This window comes from Leucopleurus acutus, assembly GCF_964270905.1.
Source record: "Leucopleurus acutus genome assembly, chromosome: 18".
NCBI lineage: Eukaryota > Metazoa > Chordata > Mammalia > Artiodactyla > Delphinidae > Leucopleurus > Leucopleurus acutus.
In genome coordinates, this window is record NC_139160.1 from 76,214,179 (window position 1) to 76,235,415 (window position 21,237).

General features: G+C 47.2%; 1 protein-coding gene across 1 annotated transcript in view; it reads right to left on the reverse strand.

Annotated features, from left to right (window-relative positions):
- The window catches only part of COL4A1 (collagen type IV alpha 1 chain), a 150,436-nt gene that overhangs the window by 75,726 nt on the left and 53,473 nt on the right, over positions 1-21,237 (reverse strand). The window contains exon 2 of the mRNA XM_082859485.1: positions 14,111-14,170. Within this exon, the coding sequence (XP_082715611.1) occupies positions 14,111-14,170 (60 nt within the window). The remainder of the gene's footprint in view (positions 1-14,110; positions 14,171-21,237) is intronic.

Sequence of the window (21,237 nt, forward strand, 5' to 3'; positions counted from 1 at the left end):
CGTCCTGACACTGACTGTGTACCAGAGGCGTCCTGACACTGCATACCAAAGGCGTCCTGACACTGCATACCAAAGGTGCTCTGACACTGCATACCAAAGGCGTCCTGACACTCACTGCGTACCAGAGGCGTCCTGACACTGACTGCATACCAAAGGCGTCCTGACACTGACTGCGTACCAAAGGCGTCCTGACACTGCCTGCGTACCAAAGGCGTCCTGACACTGCGTACCAAAGGCGTCCTGACACTGCCTGCGTACCAGAGGCGTCCTGACACTGCGTACCAAAGGCGTCCTGACACTGCATACCAAAGGCGTCCTGACACTGCGTACCAGAGGCGTCCTGACACTGCGTACCAAAGGTGCTCTGACACTGCGTACCAAAGGCGTCCTGACACTGCGTACCAAAGGCGTCCTGACACTGCGTACCAAAGGCGTCCTGACACTGCGTACCAAAGGTGCTCTGACACTGCGTGCCAAAGGCGTCCTGACACTGCGTACCAGAGGCGTCCTGACACTGCGTACCAGAGGCGTCCTGACACTGCGTACCAGAGGCGTCCTGACACTGACTGCATACCAAAGGCGTCCTGACACTGACTGCATACCAGAGGCGTCCTGACACTGCGTACCAAAGGCGTCCTGACACTGCGTACCAAAGGCGTCCTGACACTGCGTACCAGAGGCGTCCTGACACTGCGTACCAGAGGCGTCCTGACACTGACTGCGTACCAGAGGCGTCCTGACACTGACTGCGTACCAGAGGCGTCCTGACACTGCATACCAAAGGCGTCCTGACACTGCGTACCAAAGGCGTCCTGACATTGACTGCGTACCAAAGGCGTCCTGACACTGCATACCAAAGGTGTCCTGACACTGCGTACCAAAGGCGTCCTGACACTGCATACCAAAGGTGTCCTGACACTGACTGCGTACCAAAGGTGTCCTGACACTGCATACCAAAGGTGTCCTGACACTGCATACCAAAGGTGTCCTGACACTGCATACCAAAGGCGTCCTGACACTGTGTACCAAAGGTGTCCTGACACTGACTGCATACCAAAGGCGTCCTGACACTGCCTGCGTACCAGAGGCGTCCTGACACTGACCGTGTACCAGAGGCGTCCTGACACTGCATACCAAAGGCGTCCTGACACTGCATACCAAAGGTGTTCTGACACTGCATACCAAAGGCGTCCTGACACTCACTGCGTACCAGAGGCGTCCTGACACTGACTGCATACCAAAGGCGTCCTGACACTGACTGCGTACCAAAGGTGTTCTGACACAGACTGCATATCAAGGTTCCTTTTGGTAAAATTACATTTTACTCTAGAAAGGCCAGTAGTAGCAAAGCTCTAAAGAACCTTCTGGCATCTACAGAGAAGGCCTGAAATCCGAGCTAGTAGACATCCTGATTTGGAAGGTTTTAGAGCTCAGAGCCCATGTCCTCCCTATTGGAGGTTTTCAACTTTAAATCAAAATGCCTAGACTTTTTTTCAGGTGGAGAAACACACCTCAATCACAAGGGCACAGATAAACACAGCTGCCCCGCACCACGTCCATAGAGGGCGAGTACCTGTGAGGCGTGTCCTGCACCCTGAAAAGCAGCTCAAGATAAACCCCCATCCCCCCTAAAGGCTGGGCTCCCTGGGCCCCCCTCTGAGGCCCACAGCACCTGGGTGTCCCCCGAGACCACTGCTTCCGTAAAGAGCACAGCTGCTTCTCACCTTCACGTGGCCGTGGCCCACACCCTGCGGCTCTAACGTCACCCTCCTGACGTGGTCCCCCTGGTGTCCCCGCCCGCTTCCCACAGCACCACATCCCGGAGGAGTCCCAAGCGGCAACCTTCAACACTGCCGATGCAGAAAGAGGAAAAGACCCAGGCTGGAAGCCGGGGCAGGGAGGGTTCCAACGGGACAATAGGGGAGGGCGGTGTTGGGGGTGGGGGGGTGTCTAGGTAAAAAGTGTGTGTGCACGTGTGTGCATATGCCTGTGTGTGTGCATGCCTGTGTGTGCGTGCCTGTGTGTGCGTGCCTGTGTGCGTGCATATGCCTGTGTGTGTGCATGCCTGTGTGTGTGTGCATGCCTGTGTGTGCATGCCTGTGTGTGCATATGCCCGTGTGTGCATATGCCTGTGTGTGCGCATATGCCTGTGTGTGCATGCCTGTGTGCGTGCATGCCCGTGTGTGTGCATGCCTGTGCACGTGTGTGTGCATGCCCATGTGTGTTTGCACACGCATGCAGGGGAGAGGCTGGGGAGATACAGGGAGGAATGCAGGCCCCAGAGAACGCATCACCAGAGGCATGCCACGGGGCACCGCATAAAGAAACAGGTGCACCTGTGCAGGTGAGCGGAGAAGGCAAACCCGATCACCATGGGGAAGGAGTAGGAATGCCTGGTGGGAGAAACATGAAGGGCAGAACTGTTAAAAAGAAAGGAAGGAGGAGAGTGTGGCATGGCCCGCACAGTGAAGTGCGTGAACCCCACTGGGGAGCCAAGTCTAAGGGCACTGGAGTGTCTTCAGAGCCCTGGGGGCAGAAGAGATCTGCACCCCGAGATCTCAGCTTCAGCTCCCATCCTCAGGGCCCTGGACCCACAAGGGCCTGAAGGACCGAGTCCTCAGCAGAGACCAGCAATCTAATGTCCATAAAAAAGAGAATCGCTCTGCTTCAATAACCCCAAAACGGACTTCCGAATGTTATTGCTAGCTTTTCTGGAAGTTTCCCCGGCCGTAGATCACTCCTGCCCTGGCAGTCAGGGTGTTCAATTAGCTGTCAAGTCAGGGTCTCTTGCACGAACCGTGCGTCCCACATCCAGAGCGGGTGAGGAGCTCAGGAAGCCAGGACGCCCCCCGGGGGCCTCCTGCGGTGGGAGGTCACGGCCCTCTGGGCGCGCCCAGGGCTCAGCCTGTGTGGTCCCGAAGCGGAGGAGCCTGCGCTACCCTTTAGCAAGTGCCACCGTATTTGGATTCAGACACCAAACCTCGGGGGCTCTGACTCCTTGTCGGGAGGGCCAGGACCCAACGCTCACCACCGCATAGTCGCGGCGGAAGGATCTGTGCAGCACGCCTGTGAAACGCCGTGGGCCAGGAGCAAAGGTGGGACGTCCTGATGTAGAAGAGAAGACATCATTCCACGGCCTCCTGCATCCGGAGACAGACGGCCTGGGAACAAGATGCACCCAGGCACCCCCACCCTCGCCGCGGGAATACCCAGCAGCGAGGAGAGACCCCGCTTAAGAAAAGAGTAACCCCCGAGGGCTTCCGGAGAGACACCCATTCCGCCCTTTCATGATTTGGGGTCTCATATGAGGAAGTGAGACGACGCATGGGGGGAGGGGGACAGCTGTCCATGGTAGTTTCCCAAAGTGCCCAATTTTCCACCCCAGATCAGGGCACACGTGATGAACAACAGGGAATCAAAACTGGAGCCGAATTCACCTGTCCTGAGCCTGGTACCTGAACTTCAGGTGTCTGCTCCTGGAAAGTTCAGTTTCCCTTTCCCTGACCCATGACCCCAGCTCAGCTCTGGACCCCGCGGGGCTCAATCTCACGGCACTGCTTTCTCTCTGCCCTTGGAGCTCACAGCAGAGTGTTCAGCTTGGGGGTTATTGGTGCTGTTACTTGTGTAATGCCTCCCTCTGCCTGGGACTGTCACATCCTCGAGGACAGGTGCCAACCATCCCCTAAAACTATCGGCTCGCGGCCACGACCAGGCAGAACCTCAACAAGACCCTCGAGATTGGAGAAGGGGGCACGTGGATACAAGCAGCTCACTGCATCTACCCTGGATAGCCTGAGCTCCTTTACCAATCTAGGGGAAACCATTGCACAACCAAGCATTTATCCAGACACTACAGACCTCAGAGTTCCCACCAACCAACCTAGAGCCAGGGATTCCTCACCTGCAATCAGTGAACCAACATATGGACGTCACCGGCCGCAATGAGACGCCCGCCCATCAAAAAATTCTTTGGACAAATCCTCAGGATCTAACAAGACACATAGGAGAGCTTGCCATCTCTCATTCATGACCAAAAGCATCTTCCAGCTCTTTGCTGGTTGGTCTATAAGCTCGAGGGTCAGCCCAACCCCATACGGATGAAGGTGACCAGAGAGGGACCTTAAACCAGGAAGGATGTCCGGACAGCATTTCAGGGAGGAGTCGAGAATCGTGAGCCCCCCAGAGTGGATTTCCAAGTGAAGAGATCGAGAGCCAGTTGGATCTGGGGCCAGAGATGCTGCTATAAAACCTCGTGGCTATGGAGGGAGGCTAAGCCACACGTGGATAGGTGTGCAGGGGAACCTTTAACTTTTCCAAGGGGCTTGCCGAAGGGAAAATAAGACCCAGGGGCGCCCGTTCCCCACAGCCCCCTGGTTCCCTCTAAGTCTTCCTTTGTTTAATTACACATGGTGCCGAGGCACCTTGCAAGGATGAGGGTTCTGTTAATGCCATTGCTGGGGTCGCCGCTCTCCACACCCACACTACGGAACCATCTCGCATCATCACGTGCCGTCTGGAAACACAGTTTGAAGGCTCGTGACCTTCTACCCACAAACAGGAGGAAAATCCAACTGCACAGCTCTCCTTTGTCAGGGTCGATGTTGAGTCTTTGATCTTTTTTTTTTTTTTTTAACATCTTTATTGGGGTATAATTGCTTTACAATGGTGTGTTAGTTTCTGCTTTATAACAAAGTGAATCAGTCATACCTAAACATATGTTCCCATATGTCTTCCCTGTTGCGTCTCCCTCCCTCCCACCCTCCCTATTAACACATGCAGCCTCATTTCGCTCCTTCTAAAAGAAAGCTACATTCCTGCCAGCCCATGTTCGATCAGGATCCTTTACGACAAAAATAATTGTTCCATTAAGAGTCAAGATGGGGACTGCCATGGGCCGGCATCTCCGATGACAGCGTCCACTCACACGAGGGGTGCTGTGCTTTAAAAGTCACAGGACACGATATTCCACTCAAGACGTTTAATTTCCTAGCACTCCTTCTAAACGTGGAAATGAAATCAACTCACTCTTTTTGAAGTTGAACTGGATGAGGTGCGTTCCAAATACAGTTACAGATCCAAAAGCATAGAATTGTTTATGATTATAGTCTATCCCAAGTTTAACAGGGTCTCAGAAGCACATGGCGAAGGGACAGATTTTTATGTAATGGAGAGAAATAGGAAGATGAGGTGGACCCCGGGGGAGGCCTGGCTCACGGTTCCCCCCATGGTACCCGAGAGGGCATATTCCAGTGACGTCCAAAGCACAGGGAGATGTCTGTGGTGGGCCTGATGTGAAGGATAAAATAAACCCACTTGGCGTGGAGCCGCTTTTAATGGCTTCCCTATGGTATACTGTTGATACTTCACTCTTGGATTCAAGCATATTTTAAAAAAAAAAACAAAAACCTTGGTTTTCAAAGAACTACTAAAAAGACAAAAGTAGGTGGATGTGGGAACCCACACTGATTCTCACGATGATTCTGCCAGAGGATGATTCATGTCCAATATGTGGAAATAGGAAATAGGAGACATCTGGAAAAAATCTTGGCATTGCAAGACACCAGAAAAAGCATGGAGAAGGAAAAGAGCGTGCATTAACCCATATACCCAGCGCACGGGAAGAGGAATATATCATCAGAGTCCGCAGTGGACACAAGACCCCAAAACGATTCAAGTAGACGCTTGGGGTATTGGAATCCATTACATGTCAGAAATAAAATGACACTTCTCAGAGGTTCCCCTTTAAAATTACCTCAGAAAAGGAGAGTTAGCTGGGGGAGGAGAGGAGTCTGGACAATGCTTGTAATTATATGGATGTCAGGAAAAGCAGTTAACAACAAAAAGAGGTATTTGAAACATAAGGACAGCGAATAAAGGGAGAGTTGGTTCCCCTAATGATTCTGGAAATGGATGATAAAATCACAACGTTGACTAGAAATTGGACGGTATTTCCAGACAGACCTCCCAAGTGAGTACCTCTCATTTTTCCTCCACCAAAAGCTACAAACAAGCTTCCTAACAATGGTGCTATCATTCTAAAAACATCCTGACATCTCTCTAATATTAGGTGCTGGGAGAACGTCTGTCTCGGTGGAACCAGTCCTCCTTTGTGAACTGAGAAGTTCTCAGCCGGGTAGCTCACCCCTATGTCTTTACACCTAAAATCTGTCCCCAACTGGACCATCAAGCAAACTCCATCGCCATATTTACCCCAACTTTAAAACTCACGCTAAAATGACATGTAACATAAATGACATTTTAAATGACCCAAGGGCTTTTTAGGTACCATACCTTTCACGTGACCCTTTTAGCAACACTGGGAAACTGTAGGTCAAACATCATTTCCCCTTTTCTTAGGAGAATGTGGTCAAATGACTTGGTGGGACACACTCAGCTTAGATGGTGGGACGCACGCTAGAACCTGGGCTCTTATTCAACAGAACATCCTTTCCTAAAGACTGTTCCTGACTTGAGAAATAAAAGGGGTCTGTGATCAGAGGAGTTTGGAAAGCCACATGGGAAAAGCCACCCCTGAAGGTTCTGAAGCTTCTATTAAAGGTTCTGAGGTGTCCCAGGGCGGGACTTTAACCACAGCTCATGTCCCCCAAACGTATCTGTCCTTGACACGCTGCTCCATATTCCATTCCAGAGGACACATCCAAGAACGTCCTCAAGGTGGTCTGAGGACCGCGCTTGGGGAAAGAATGAACTGGCCGCCCTCGCCCTTTGGGAGATGCTCAAAACAGAACACATAAAAATAAAGAACTCCAATCAGTCTCAAAAATAATACAAGTAGTTTCAAATACACTAATCTTAATTTTATTAAATAAACCTCCTAATATGTGACATACAGTAGTAGCACTTTTTTCTGCGTTTTGACTTTATGTATTTCACATCCTAGAAGGAAGAAAATGGAATTTCTTTTTAAATCTACTAGATTTTGAAGTCCTCGCTAATACGAACGTGGTGTGGAGCCTCCCACAGAGTTAGTGCTTAATAAATAAATTATGGTTATTATTCATTCATTATTGTTAGTCCAAATCAGCTAATTTATCCAAAGTTTCAAAGAGGTTACACAAAAATATTCATTTTCATTTACTTAAGAAAATACTGAAATACCCAGGAAGAAACATGACACCTTCAATATTTAGAACAATGGGTAAATTTAATTTATGGGGAAGAAATTTTCAATGTTCTAATGAAAAATAATAAAGATAATCTCATTCTTCAGTAAGCCTTGAGGTCTCAAATCGATGCTACACAGATACTAAGAATAATAAGAAATGAAAAGAGAATAACCATATATATAAAGTATAATATACAAAAGCACCCTCTTTCTTCAATTTCCATGTGTAAATTAAAAGAAAAACCAATGAAATAAATATATGTATAAATTGAAGACTGTTGAACTCTCAAAAAATGGCAATAAAATATAGTCCCTGTCTCAAAAAGGAACTTTACTTGAGATTCAATGACAGCTAAGAAAGTCTCCTCTATTTACGGTCTTGGAGGAAGTAAGATCCTTTATATTAAAAGTCATGTTAGCTCCGAAGGCATTTCTGGCGAGCACGGCGATATAGGCAAAAACAGCCACAGAACAGTAAGATAGGTGAGCAAATGCCTGAACTCCTCATCAAGGAGGGACTACAGTGTCTCTGGCCAAGAGCAGCTAACAGAAAACAACGTAAACCGGCACACAGTCAGGAAGACTGGAAAAGTCAACCTCTCCTCCTGTATTTACACACGATTAGACATACAGAATTCTCTGCACGTACTTTTTTCTTATTTAGCATGTCCTTGAGGAAAAGATACTAAGGTTACTTGTTTTCTGTCTCTAAAAGTAACAGCCGAGACAGGCCCGCCGATTGATTCATCCCTCGGCTACGCCAAGTGGGGAGGAAAGAGAAGACGCATCTTCCCAGGTGTAGACAAGGCTGACGATCAAGGTGGCGACCCTCGTCTCTGTGTCCGGAACGAGTGAGAAACAGGGCCAGATTCGCCTCCTGGGAAATCAAGGCGCCATGCCCAGCTTGTAACAAAGATGACTCCCTTGTAACCAGAGTGACGAATTTCCTAGAGGGCAGAGAATACGCCAGGATTTCCTGAAGGAAGGGGCCGGGGAGGTCCTATCCTCACCACGTAGGTACAGTGGCATCTCTTGACATAGGCCTAAGAGGCTCACTTCACTACGCCCTCCCCTCAAGGTTTTACTCTAAACTTTGTATGGAATAAACACCCCCTGAAGGTGCTGCAATGCTGGCTGTTTGGGCTGGGATCCCCCTAATCTGCCTCAGGTGGGGTGAGGCTCAGACTTGGGCACACGACCTCTGACCTGCCCCACGTCACAGGCAAGGTGGCTCCCCGTGCTTATTTGTTTAGCCTCATGGCGTTCCTCCAGGACAGGACCTGGGAGGTCTGCCCACAGCCCCAAAGGAGTAGGTTCATTTCTTGGGGGTCCTCAGCAATCGTACCAGCACCACCCATTTAGAGGAAGGCTTCGGAAGGTCCGCTTTCCTTGGCGAGGTGGCCAGTGGAACAGCATACAGACCTTAGATTCAGTTTTAGAGCAGCGGGAGTTTGGTCAAGACTCCAGAATATTCTGAACGACGAGTTCCTCTTGCTGGGCCCTCCCAGATCAGGATCTTCTTATCTTGAAGAATGGAAACTGATTCGTGCTCTGATTAGCACTTGGACCCTGTCACCTGCCTCTTTTTTTTTTTTTTTTTTTTGCGGTACGCGGGCCTCTCGCTGTTGTGGCCTCTCCCGTTGCGGAGCACAGGCTCCGGACGCGCAGGCTCAGCGGCCATGGTTCACGGGCCCAGCCGCTCCGCGGCACGTGGGATCTTCCCGGACCAGGGCACGAACCTGCGTCCCCTGCGTCGGCAGGCGGATTCCCAACCACTGCACCACCAGGGAAGCCCCCGCCTGCCTCTTATTTCCTATAAGACAGTAGGCTAGCTCAGGGGCTCTCAATCCAGACTGCTCCCCCCGTTTCCCCAAACCCCAGGAGATATTTGGCCTTAACCTGGAGACATTTCAGTTGTCACAACTGGGGTAGGGAGGGAGCTACTGACATGTGGTGGGTGGAGGCCAGGGATACTGCTAAACATCCTACAGTGCACAGGGCACTCCCCACAGCAAAAAATCATCCCACCCACAACGTCAATAGTGCCAAAGCTGAGAAGCCCTGGGCTAGTTGGTTTCTTCAACTGTAAAATGGGTAGAATAATAGTAAGCATAAAAAGATTCAGCACTGGGCTTCCCTGGTGGCGCAGTGATTGAGAGTCCGCCTGTCGATGCAGGGGACATGGGTTCGTGCCCCGGTCCGGGAAGATCCCACATGCCGCAGAGCGGCTGGGCCCATGAGCCATGGCCGCTGAGCCTGCACGTCCGGAGCCTGTGCTCCGCAACGGGAGAGGCCACAACATGAGAGGCCCACGTACCACAAAAAAAAAAAAAAAAAAGATTCAGCACTGTGCCTGGCCCAAGGGACACAGTCAGTACACATCAGCCCCTTTCTCTTTCTCACGCTGACCCTCCAAAGCCGGGATGTTTCTGCTCTGGCCGAGATCTGCCGTGTGTCTAAGCAGAGGTTATAGTTCAATGTCAGATGCAGACAGACAGGTTTACATGGAGGGCTGACATGGGATGTCTGTCGACTGTGTCAAATATACACGGGAGGTAAAGGGCTGGTGAAGCTACAGACCATCCACCCAAACAAGAGAGAAGCATGTACCAGCGCAGGGCACGAAGCAACACAAGCTTCTCCCCAGACTTCCAGGGCCGGAAATGGAATCACTTCAGGTTGGACAGACACCTCCAACTCTTCCACATCAGAGGGGCTGCGTGTTTTAGACAAGAAGACAGGAATTCCATTTTCAAAGCTCTCTGCTTTGAATGCAGCCTGGGCGTGCACTATCTGATGAGCCAGTATGCAGAGAGGGGCTGTGATTTACAGACAGTCTAATTAGTAAATAAAAGGAGAATGTGTTTCTTCCCCACGTCGTTGGCAAGGATCTGGGTATCAGCAGGTTAAAGTGTTCTGAGAAGCTATGAGGCACCTACGCTGTTCTCATCATTCCTTAGAAATACTACAATTCTGCTTCATTAAGATTCTCTGTGCTCCCAAGACTGTGGTTTGGGAAAGTCCCTTTCAAGAGTCACTCTGTTAGGAACCATCAACCCTTTGCCATGGTAGCATTTATCAACAGGCCACAGCGGCTACTTTCTCTGATCAGTGTAGTTAATTTCAGCATCTATCTTTTTGCAGCTGTGTGACAGATGACCCTATTCTATATCCAAGTGAGTCCAAAGAATTAGTGAACACATGACCTAATTCACCCAGGAGACTGTCCTTTATTTATGGTCCTAGGCCACTGGGATCACTCCCTTCTCAGGACAACTCTAGCACTTGTTTTCTCTGCTGTTTCTCCTGCAATTTGATCATTTACTCTTAACTTGTTATTTATTTCATGTGTATATCTCTTACCTCTCTTACTTCAAGGAACTTGAAGCGTCCTTCTCTGGACACTGCAAGGGTCACAGAATAGAATGGAAGCTTTACATAAACGTGGGCTCCTGTGGTTAAAATATATAAAAGACTTCTTGTGCAAACTCAATTTTTGCCAAGTATAAATGGTTCATTTCCCGGCCTATGGCAGTAACTCCTGGGAAGAGGTTGCCTTTCCCACTGCCTCAAATAATTGAGAAAATCAGGTTACTGAGCAAAATAAGAGCTTAACTTTTGGCCCTTTCTGAGGAGGCATGAATTCAAAACCCTAATCAGTTTAAGGAGACACCATTCCCACACTGCCGAGGCCTCTGGAAAGACACGACGTCACTGTGTACAAGCCCAAATTAATTACCTAGAGAAAACATCTGAAGATCTGCGTGGCCAGCCAGGGAAGTGGGAAAATAAACAAGTCAGCAAAGACTGAAATCCAGTGAAAGGCTCAGTGAGTTTAACTGTTGAACTCAGAATAAGAGCCCTAGCACTACACTGATAACTACGAGATTGTAAAACAATCAATGATCTAATGCATTCATATTTGCTTATGATATCTGGAGAATATAAGACATTCTGTCAATTAATCATATCTCCATGGAACGCAGGACTCCGCCAAAAGGGATTTGGCAATTTAAACTGGAGATATTCCGATTTCCATTGGTGGATTCTGAAGAGCCAATATGTTCAAGGGATCCTCGAGGGGGCATTTCTCAGAAACAACGCTTTCCAAAGTTCTCAGGCAGTTGACACTCGGTCTCAGTTAGGTAATTTGAACTCTCCCTGAGTTATATGGCTTCTATCATCCTATTTTCAAAAGCACATCAGAACTCACTTAACTTGTACACATTGGAGCACAGCAAAATAACTCCTATGAGAATCGAAAACAGGCATTAGTAGCTCACAAAGCAGGCCTGTGATCTGAACCACTCGATGTAAATTCTGTGACGCTCAAGCCTTTATTCATTTATGGCATTTACACCCGATTAGCACATGCAGGACCCACTCTGAGAACAGTGGTGGCAGATGAAGGAGACCAATTTCTCTTGCTGACGTGCCAACCGAGAATACGTTTCTTTGTTATCTGACCTTGGGATGAGAGAAAGGGAACCAGACCTGAAGTCCCAGCTCAGTCATGCTCTGGGTGTTTCCCATCGTTAAACTGATTATTTTAACATCACGTCCGAGACAATAAGTGGAAGTTTAAAATTTCCTCTTTCAGTGGGAGGAAGGCCCTCTTCCCGGCTCATGCTATGTGAACCACAGGACCTGAAATAGTTATGCTCAAGGCGAGAAAAGACAGAGCTCCGATTTCTGTTTAAAGGTTGTAATACTAAATCATTTAGCTAGTCCCCTGAATTTTGAAAGGCCATCTGAATCCATTCAATAATTACAGCCTTGGGCTTCCCTGGTGGCGCAGTGGTTGAGAGTCCGCCTGCCGACGCAGGGGACGCAGGTTCGTGCCCCGGTCCGGGAAGATCCCACATGCCGCGGAGCGGCTGGGCTCGTGAGCCACTGCCGCTGAGCCTGCGCGTCCGGAGCCTGTGCTCCGCAACGGGAGAGGCCACAGCAGTGAGAGGCCCGCGTACCGCAAAAAAAAAAAAAAAATTACAGCCTTTTAAAACACAAATTCAGAATGGTTTAACCCAAAGCTTGCCAGTATTTTATTTTAAATAGTCTTTATTTAATAATAAGGTACAAAACCCAGAGTGGGCAATGGAGCAGACAGTTGAGGGAGCAAGGTCAGGCCAGGAAGGACCACGGAGGTCCTGTGACCTTCCCACCTTGACCTTCCCGTGCCAAAGTGGAAGGCAGAGCCTATGGTGTATGTTCCTGTGTCCCTGATAAGCACAGACCTAGCCTCTGCTGACACACTGGCCACAGCAAGGGCTTCCTCAATGCTCGGATTTGAAAAGAAACACTTAAAGACCCTTTCCTTGTTGGGGTGGGTGTCAGATGCCCCCTGTGAGTGAGATGTGACCTGCCATCTCCAACGATGCTTCGCCAGCTCTGAACTGACATGGGCCAGGTCCCTGTCAAGTCGAGAAGTCAGACAAAAATATTTGGAAAGCTACACCTGGATAAATCTACCTTGTTACATACAATGGGTAGATTTTTGGTTAAAATTCAAATGAATCAGGCTAGAAAACATAAGACCAGAACAGGAAGTCTGAAAAGCACCGGGGCCTGGGGAAGTACCACCAGGTCTGCAGCTGGTGGAGGGGAGAGGAGATCAAGGAAGCGGGTGGAATGGACACATTCTCTTTACGAGCGAGAAACACCGACTCTGCCTGACCCCTGATGCTTTAAGTTACAAGAAAAGCAGAGTAGTGTTGATACAGGTCTCCATTTCCTATCTGTTGAAAGTTCCACTTTTTGTAGTTTGAAGGATTTCTTTGTTAGTTCAGCGTGCTTATAATTCAAGTTAGACACACATACAGAAAAAGAATCTGTGGTATGAACAGACTTGCCTCTCCTCTCAAGGATGCAGCCTGGAACTAGCTAGAAAAACCTCCCAAGTAAGAGAAGGAACAGCACCTGAAGATGAATTATAGTTGATAAAGTTGATGATGAAAGATATAAAAATGTTTCCACATACTTCATTTATTCAAAAACCTATCCAGGAACTACTAGTGCCACCAACTGTCAACATATTTTTTAAAAGAATAATGTTGGTTCTTCAGCAAATAGCTGAAAAGAAATGAAACAATTTTCTGTAAAGTAGAATTTGCTGAATTTCAAAAGTGTGACTCTGTGGCCCCACATGCCCTGCGCACAACAGAAGGGAGAGAAGAATTTGCACCCTGGCCCTGCTGAATGACACCTCCAGTCCCAGAAAGCAGGCAGAGGTCCACGGGGGCCCCTCCCTCCGTTCCAGATGGCCCCAGCTGCTGTGGGTCCCACTGACCGGCCAACTGGCCATGCTGTCTCACGGCCCCACCCAGTTTCCATGGTGACCCCCAGACAGTTACAGGATGCGGCACTGTCCCCGGGTAAGGACCCTCTCTCAAAACAACTGCCTGCCTTCAAGAGAAAATAATCTTTATCCAGGTCTGTGATTCTTCAAGTAAGAGAGAGGCAGAGTACTTGCTTAGAAAAAAATATTATAATTTTGCATTTGGGAAACAATAAATAGTTACTGTTTCTGTAAATAAATCGAGACAAGTATGTTATGAACTTGCAATTGTTTAAAAATTCTAATTTGAAGAGAAGGCGCTAGAGTTCAATATAAATGTTCTCTTTTTTCAGAAAAAGGCTGAGTTTAGTTCTCATGCACTAATGCCAAAGAATGCTATTGACTCAACAGACTTTCTGCCAATATACGTGTTCCTTCTACAGTCAAAAAAGGAAATAAGCCAAATCACTGTCTTGACGTTAATTGCCACCAATAATTACAATCTTCGGGGAAGAGCAGTTAAGATTCCTCAGAAATACTGTTGAGTTTGGTTTTGCTTCATTTGTATTGCTCTGGGGAAATTATTGAAACGGTAATCAAGCTTTAACACGACTTGCTGATTATTCGGTTGTTTTAATGCCATTTCTAATGACTTCCACAATGATGGTGATTCAAGAGAAACTACTGTCATCGGAGCTCGGGCTACTCACCTTCTGTCCCTTTACGCCATGGCAGTCGCATTTCCCACAGCCAGAGCCAGCACACACACCCTGGAAATAAGAGAAAACATCTTTCAGTAGAAGAACACCTGCAAATTGAGGTCCGGAGCTGAACTGAAATGATTTTGGCATCTTCATCTATTTATGGGTTAGCCCTACCCTTTTCGTATGAGCACGACTCTCGGGAACTGTTCTAACAGGCTCTCCGTACTTGTTCAACGGTCCATCTCTTTTGCCCTAACAGACAAAACAGCAACCCGGGAGTGGGACACATCAAAGCATCGCTCAGTCCAAAAAGTGAAGGCTGTCACACTTTTAGAAATGCACTCTCCATTCCCCATAAAACAACAGGAACCCACTCCTATCTTCAAGGCTACGGAAGTATCGCACTTCTGATTCAGGAGTTTCAGACCTGAGACCACGGGAGATTGGAGTGGCAGGGGAGGAGTCCATGCTTTGTCCCTTACATCCCCAGAGACACAGATACATGCAAAAAAAAAAAAAAATGTGTAGAAAGGACAAAAAAGAAGCAGCCCAAGCCTTAGAGAACTGATTTTTAATTCAATTAAAGCTGGAATGTTCAATCAAAGAACATTCCACAACAAAATCCTCCTTGTGGCTCATTTCTAACATTTAAATTAATGTTAAAACACAAGATAAAGAATCCAAGTATGTAATACGAGCTGGAGAAGAAGGAAACCGCATGTTCAAATGCCCACCGGGTGCAACAAACGATCAGCCACCATCTTATTTAACGAGATACGTGTTACCATCCCCAATTTACAGACGCGAAAACTGAGTTAGGAGGTTTTAAATAACACGCCAGGACCAGGTTGAGACGAACTCAACTTCAACTTCCATCATGGGAAACTCCCAGTGCATTAAAAGACAAACATATGATGGTGCTCAATACATTTGCAATTTCCTTAGAAGAATCCAAATTCTAAACCAAAAGAGACATAGATATTGTGGATAGAATGGAAGAGGGTGTGAGAGGAATATTGATAATCTAGCTAATGAGGTTTATTAGTGGCTCGATATTAAGTGTGAGATAAAATGTATATCTAAGTGCTGCTTCCAGCAATACAGTTTCTGGAAAATAAAACCATACCATTAACAATACCGTGATCGTGTGAAGTCTGTTTTTCTAACAACGTACTCAAGTCTTAGTTCCCCTGCCTTGGAAATCTTCTGCATGAAACAGCTACATCTGGAGATATTTATTTCATAAAATAAATCCGAACAAGTGGCTCCAAGACAGTAAGCTGTTCTTAATTTTACATTCTGGAAATGCAGACAACTGACAACAGTCCAAACCGACCCCAGAGGTTACAGATCTGTTTCTTTCCCTGACTCATCTTTCAGGCAATTCTCAGCAGGCACGCTCATAAGCTCCTAACATTGCAGATCGATCCATGTGCACAGTTTTGCTTCAGAATCTGGGTTTGGGCGACCACTCAGAGTTGTCTAAAGAGATGAGGCTAAAATCTCAAACCTGTGCTCCAGAAATTCATCCCAAATGCACAAATATAAAAGGACCGAGGGACTCCGGGGATGAGCCTTCCTCAACGATCCCCAGGAGAGGGCTATCTGCTCCCGACCCGGTGCGCATGAAATGCGGATTATATGGCTCTGTTGTGACCCTTATCACATGTTTCTCAGAGTCCTTTGCATGTATGTGTCCCCGGACCCCGGAGGCCCAGAGCCTCTCACCCAGCCTGATACAGTCTGTATTTCACCTGTGACCACATCGGTTGTAAAACCCACAACAGGAAATAAAGAACATCACTGACTGAACCATGACACACCCCCTCAACTGTTCGATCTACCCCAATTCCTAGTTGTTAAAACATTAATAAAGGAGCATTGGAGACAACCCAGTGACACTGGTAGGTCAACTTACAACATATAACTACATCACGGCACTGTGGGAAAATACTCCAAAAAGGAACTCGGCAATGAGTGTGGGACTGTTCCAGATCCCCAGACCAGCCAGGGAAAAGGGGAGGTTCTGGAATGCCTGGGCCCCCGGAGCGGCCCGAGGCTGCTAGGTTAGCCCCCAGGCCAGGGGAGCCCAACAGGTGCGGCAGCCTCGAGTCACCTGGGCTCCGGGTGGCCTCTTCCTTGCAACTGTCCCATCTCCACAACTTTCCTGCTTCTGAGCCGGGTCCAGAAACCCACCTCTGCTCTTTCAACTCTGCTGGTTATCCAGAAGGATACCAGAAGGAAAAGTCAATCAGGCCAAGACCCACTGACTTAGGAAATGTCCACCCATCACCCAGGCTTAGCTGGGGGAACCCAACAACAGCCCAGGGTGGTAACGGACTTTTCTAACTACAGTTCAACAACGGCGTCTTCAAAACTTCAGATTAGGTGGGAATCTAATGACTGAAGCTGAAAATGGCTGTTGGTGATTCTGAAGTTTCCTCTTCTGAAATGCTGCTAAAATCTCAGAAGTTCATCTTTATGCAGTTTGAGGGAGGTTATAAAAATGAATTTCCTGGAACTGTTCCCTGAAGCTATTGGTAAATGCCTTAATTCAGGGGTCCCCAACCGCCGAGCCGACGACCGGTAGCTGGTCCCCGGCCTGTTAGCAACCGGGCCGCACAGCAGGCGGTGAGCAAAGCTTCATCTGCCGCCCCCCATCGCTCCCATGACCACCTGAGCCATCCCCCCTCCCCTCCCCCAAACCCAACTGTGGAAAAACTGTCTTCCACAAAACCGGTCCCTAGTGCCAAAAAGGGTAGGGACCGCTGCCTAAATTGCAGGGGACCCCAGAAAAGAGGTCACAGGGCCCCAACGATGGATGCTGAGGTCAAATTGTTTCTTGAGCTTTTGCTACAGAAACACACCCAGCGTGTGTGGGTAACAATCCAGCAGTTTTTCCCTGGACAACACTTCAGGTCATGACAACTACTGGGGGGAAATCAGAGATGAGAAAAAGGACTACAGTCTTATTATAGGCCCCATTAAAGGACCCTCCCCCCGCCCCTACCAGCTTACTTCAAGCAAAAAAATAAATTCTTAGTCCCAGATATTCCTATGTGAATACCTGCTTTATTCACATAGGAAATTTTATGACCCCTTCTGGCCCCAGAAGACAATTCCAAAGAATTGATCATTCTAAGAAGATCTAAATGATGGTCAAGTTTTCAGAACAAAAGGCATTTTTAGACCATGATTTTTGTTTCACATTCTGGGTGGCCTAGCATTTCATGTAAATGGCTCTGTTTAAAAAAAACCTAATTTTTAGAATAACAAACAAACATCATGAGAGGCACATTTACTTTGCTAAATGCAATCTACTTTGAAATATCACTCTTCTGGCCCTTTACAACTGCTGTCATAGAATGCCCCAGGAGGGATATCACCCTGGCATGTAGAGTCATTTTAGCTGTGACTCAGGGGTGCGCGGATAAAAAGGACAACAATGACGTCCCGAGTGTCCTTTTCAATCTGGTGTAATGTCTGATTTTGAAATAGTTCATTAAATAAAAGCCTTCAGTCATGCAAGTCTCAACGCTCCGTTATGAATTACTATTTGAAAGGGCGAATAAACTGTATGAGTTACTCAGAGTCACGATTTTGCAGGTGACCTAACAGGCTAAAGGCCATGCCACAAATTTCATGATTTCCTGAGGAATTACATTCCACGTCCAGACCTCTCAGCAAAATCCAAAGAGAGAAGGCAGCCCCCCGGGCCCCAGCGGCTCCCTCCTGGCTGCATACCTGAGGGGGCGGACAAGTCTGAAGTCTGGAAGATATTGGGTTCCAGTCAGCTAGCTCCCATCCCATCTGTTTCTAGAACAGGAAGAACTTGTACATTCTGTGAAGTACTGACACTCCACTCTCCCCTCCCCGGAGTGCAAGGTCAAGTAAACCAGCTCAAAGTCCCCAGAGGCAGGCCTGTGCTTCTTCCCGGGAGACGCTCACTTAACCTACAGTCACGACTGACGAAGTTGGTCATGAAGACAGTCTCCACTTGGAAATGGGGGATGTGGCGAAAGACCCCAAAGGTCAAAAAGTTGTAGGTCTTTTGGTCCATCTTATAGAAGTAGACCGTCCCTGGTCCACAGTGACACGGGTCACTCAGACCAGTGAGGGCAAAAGAACCCTAGAAATTTCTCAGGGGGGAAAAGCATCACCATGTATACCCCTAAAACCACAGAAAAGCCTAATGAAAACCAAATCACACTTGACAGCCAATAATTTACCACGCGAGCATAACAAATTCCCTTCAAATGGAAGCAGACCTGAATTAATAGTATTTGAAACAGAAAAGAATACATCAGTTCTCAATAAAGTCTGTAGGACACACACAACTTCAATAGCAGAGGTCAACTTTAAATGCCCACAAATAGTACAATTGGAAAGGAATGCAAAATGTACAACAAAGTCATCCCTAAATCGAATACCTTTTATATTCTGTACGAGTATTTTTATACTTTTCACGATAGGATAAAACAATGAATGTTATTCACATTTTCTTTCATGCCCCAATTAAAAATTTCCAGAGAGTCAAACCATCAGAATTAATGCTATAAAGTATGCTAAGTTCCAAAAATTCCCAAAGATTTATGATACACAGTACTAGTGCCAAAGAAGGAAGGGGAGTGACGAGGGTCAATGCCTTTCATTTGAAATAAAGTCTATTTTCGGTCTTTCTCTGATCCACAGACTGACAGAAAGCTCTTCCCGACATTACAGTGAGTTCTAGGGGGGGAGGCTCGCTAATTCCATTTAGAGAGAGACTTTTTTAGTTAACCAAGGAAGCCAACTGCCACATTACTCTGTGTGTGTGTGTGTATGTATGTGTGTGTATGTGTGTGTGTGCGTGTGTGTGTGTGTGTGTGTGAGAGAGAGAGAGAGAGAAAGAATGCCCACTCATGCTAATTTGTTAACTGTGACATACCTTCCGCAGGAAAGCATATTTGAAATGAGTTAAACAGAGTGAAGTCCTCAATTGTCTGAATTTTTTCCTGCTTCTGAAGGGAGATAGACCTTTACCATCCCCACTGTAACAATTTTTATGTGTTTCACATCCCGCCAAATAGGGACAAGTGGAGCTCGGCCAAGTCTAAACAGCTTATCTTTCAAATTCCTTTTCACATTCTCTGCGCTGTGCAAAATGTCAAAATAGTTTTGTGGTGATAGGACGATCCCCATTTTCTTCCTGGTCGTAGCCCTTCTTCGGGGAATCTTGTGAATAATTATCTACCCCACTAAAGAAATATGTAGAGACACAGGAATGTATTTTAGGACTACTAGGGCAGAAATTGGAAGCATGCAGAAACCAAAAGTGGAGCTTCCAGACTCCCCAGCGTTGGGGGTCAAGTGGGACAACCCTTCTGGAACACGGTGAGGCAGCGTCTCCTGAGCTGAGCGTCACACCTGTCTGGTCCCACTCTTGGCACCTGTCCCACAGGTATACGGGCAGATGTCCATCAAAAGTCATGTCATACACTGTCATTACCAAAACCGCTTCCCAACATTTGCCCTTATCACATCCCACTGAAGTGTGGTCTTTTCATTTCTATTATTTTTAATTCTTTATCATTACTCCCAAGATGGTAGTATGGCGAATAAAAGATGACCTCCTCCCCCCCAAAAAAGACTCAATGAGCTCACACTCTTTTTGGAAACTAAAACATCATAAAGAAATAGAGAGTATATACGGGAGATTTTAATATGTATGTCCTAATTCCCATCCTGTTTGTGATTTTTAACTAGGGTATGCTATTTTTGGTAATTCTTGTTTTAAATGTTAATTTACTGCCATGAGGTTCTGCAAAATGGCTGTCTATGCCTCCATGGACCCCCTGCCTAGAGAGGATTGCCCTGAAAGAGAAGCTTAAAACTTCTCCAACAGGAGGGGAGGGACGGATGGGAGCTTGGGATGAGCAGATGCAAACTATTTTGAATAGGATGGATAAACAACAAGGTCCTACTGTATAGCACAGGGAACTCTATTCAAAATCTAGTAATAACTTAAAATGGAAAAGAATATGTATGTATACGTATAACTGAAGCACTCTGCTATACAGCAGAAATTAACACAACACTGTAAACCAACTATTCTTCAATAAAATAAATTTTTTTTTAATTACGAAAAAAAAGAAACTTCAACAGGAGAGCACACACAGTATGACCCCATCCCATTAAGATCAAGAACAAATGAAACTATCAACGGTGAGAGTCAGGAGAGTGTTGGCCTCCAGTGGGGTTGCCTAAGAGGTTTCTGGGTGCAGGGAACATTCTCTGCTTGATCAGGGTGAATGGTAACACGTGGAAAAATTCATTGAGCTGTGAATTTACAATGTTTGCACTTTGCTGTGCTTTAATAAAATTTTCCTTGAAGGCATGCTCAAGAATGTTTATTGCAACACTCTACGAAGTAGCCCGAACTAGAAACAGCAGAATAAAAACACAGTGGTCTGGATTCATGGAATGAGACCCCTACCCACGGAGGAAGGTCGGCTATGACACAGATGGGTCTCATAGACTTAGTACCGAGCAACCTGGAACCAGGCACAAAAGAACAAGCCAGGAGATTCCGATTATATAAAGTTCAAAACTAAACAAGATGCAGTTGCAGAGTGGTTACCCTAGGGGGCTACTGGTGACTAGAAGAGCACTCAAGGGGCTTCTAGGTTTCCTGAAATGTCCTGGCTCGTGACCTGGCTTCTGATCCATGCACATAAGGGACACTGTGTCTTTATGATTTCACACATTTCTTCAATAAAATCTACCTCTCCCCCCAAAAGTGTGCCTAGGATTTAACAATTCATAACAAGATAAGATAACGAACAAGAACCTACGGGATGGCATGGGGAACTCTACTCGGTGCTCTGTAATGACCTACATGGGAAAAGAATCTAAAAAAGAATGGATACATGTTTATGTATAACTGACTCACTTTGCTGTACACCTGAAACTAACACAACACTGTAAATCAACTATACTCCAATTTAAAAAAAAAAAAAAAAATCAGGCCTTCCCTGGTGGCGCAGTGGTTGAGAGTCCGCCTGCCGATGCAGGGGACGCGGGTTCGTGCCCCAGTCCGGGAAGATCCCACATGCCGCGGAGCGGCTGGGCCCGTGAGCCATGGCCGCTGAGCC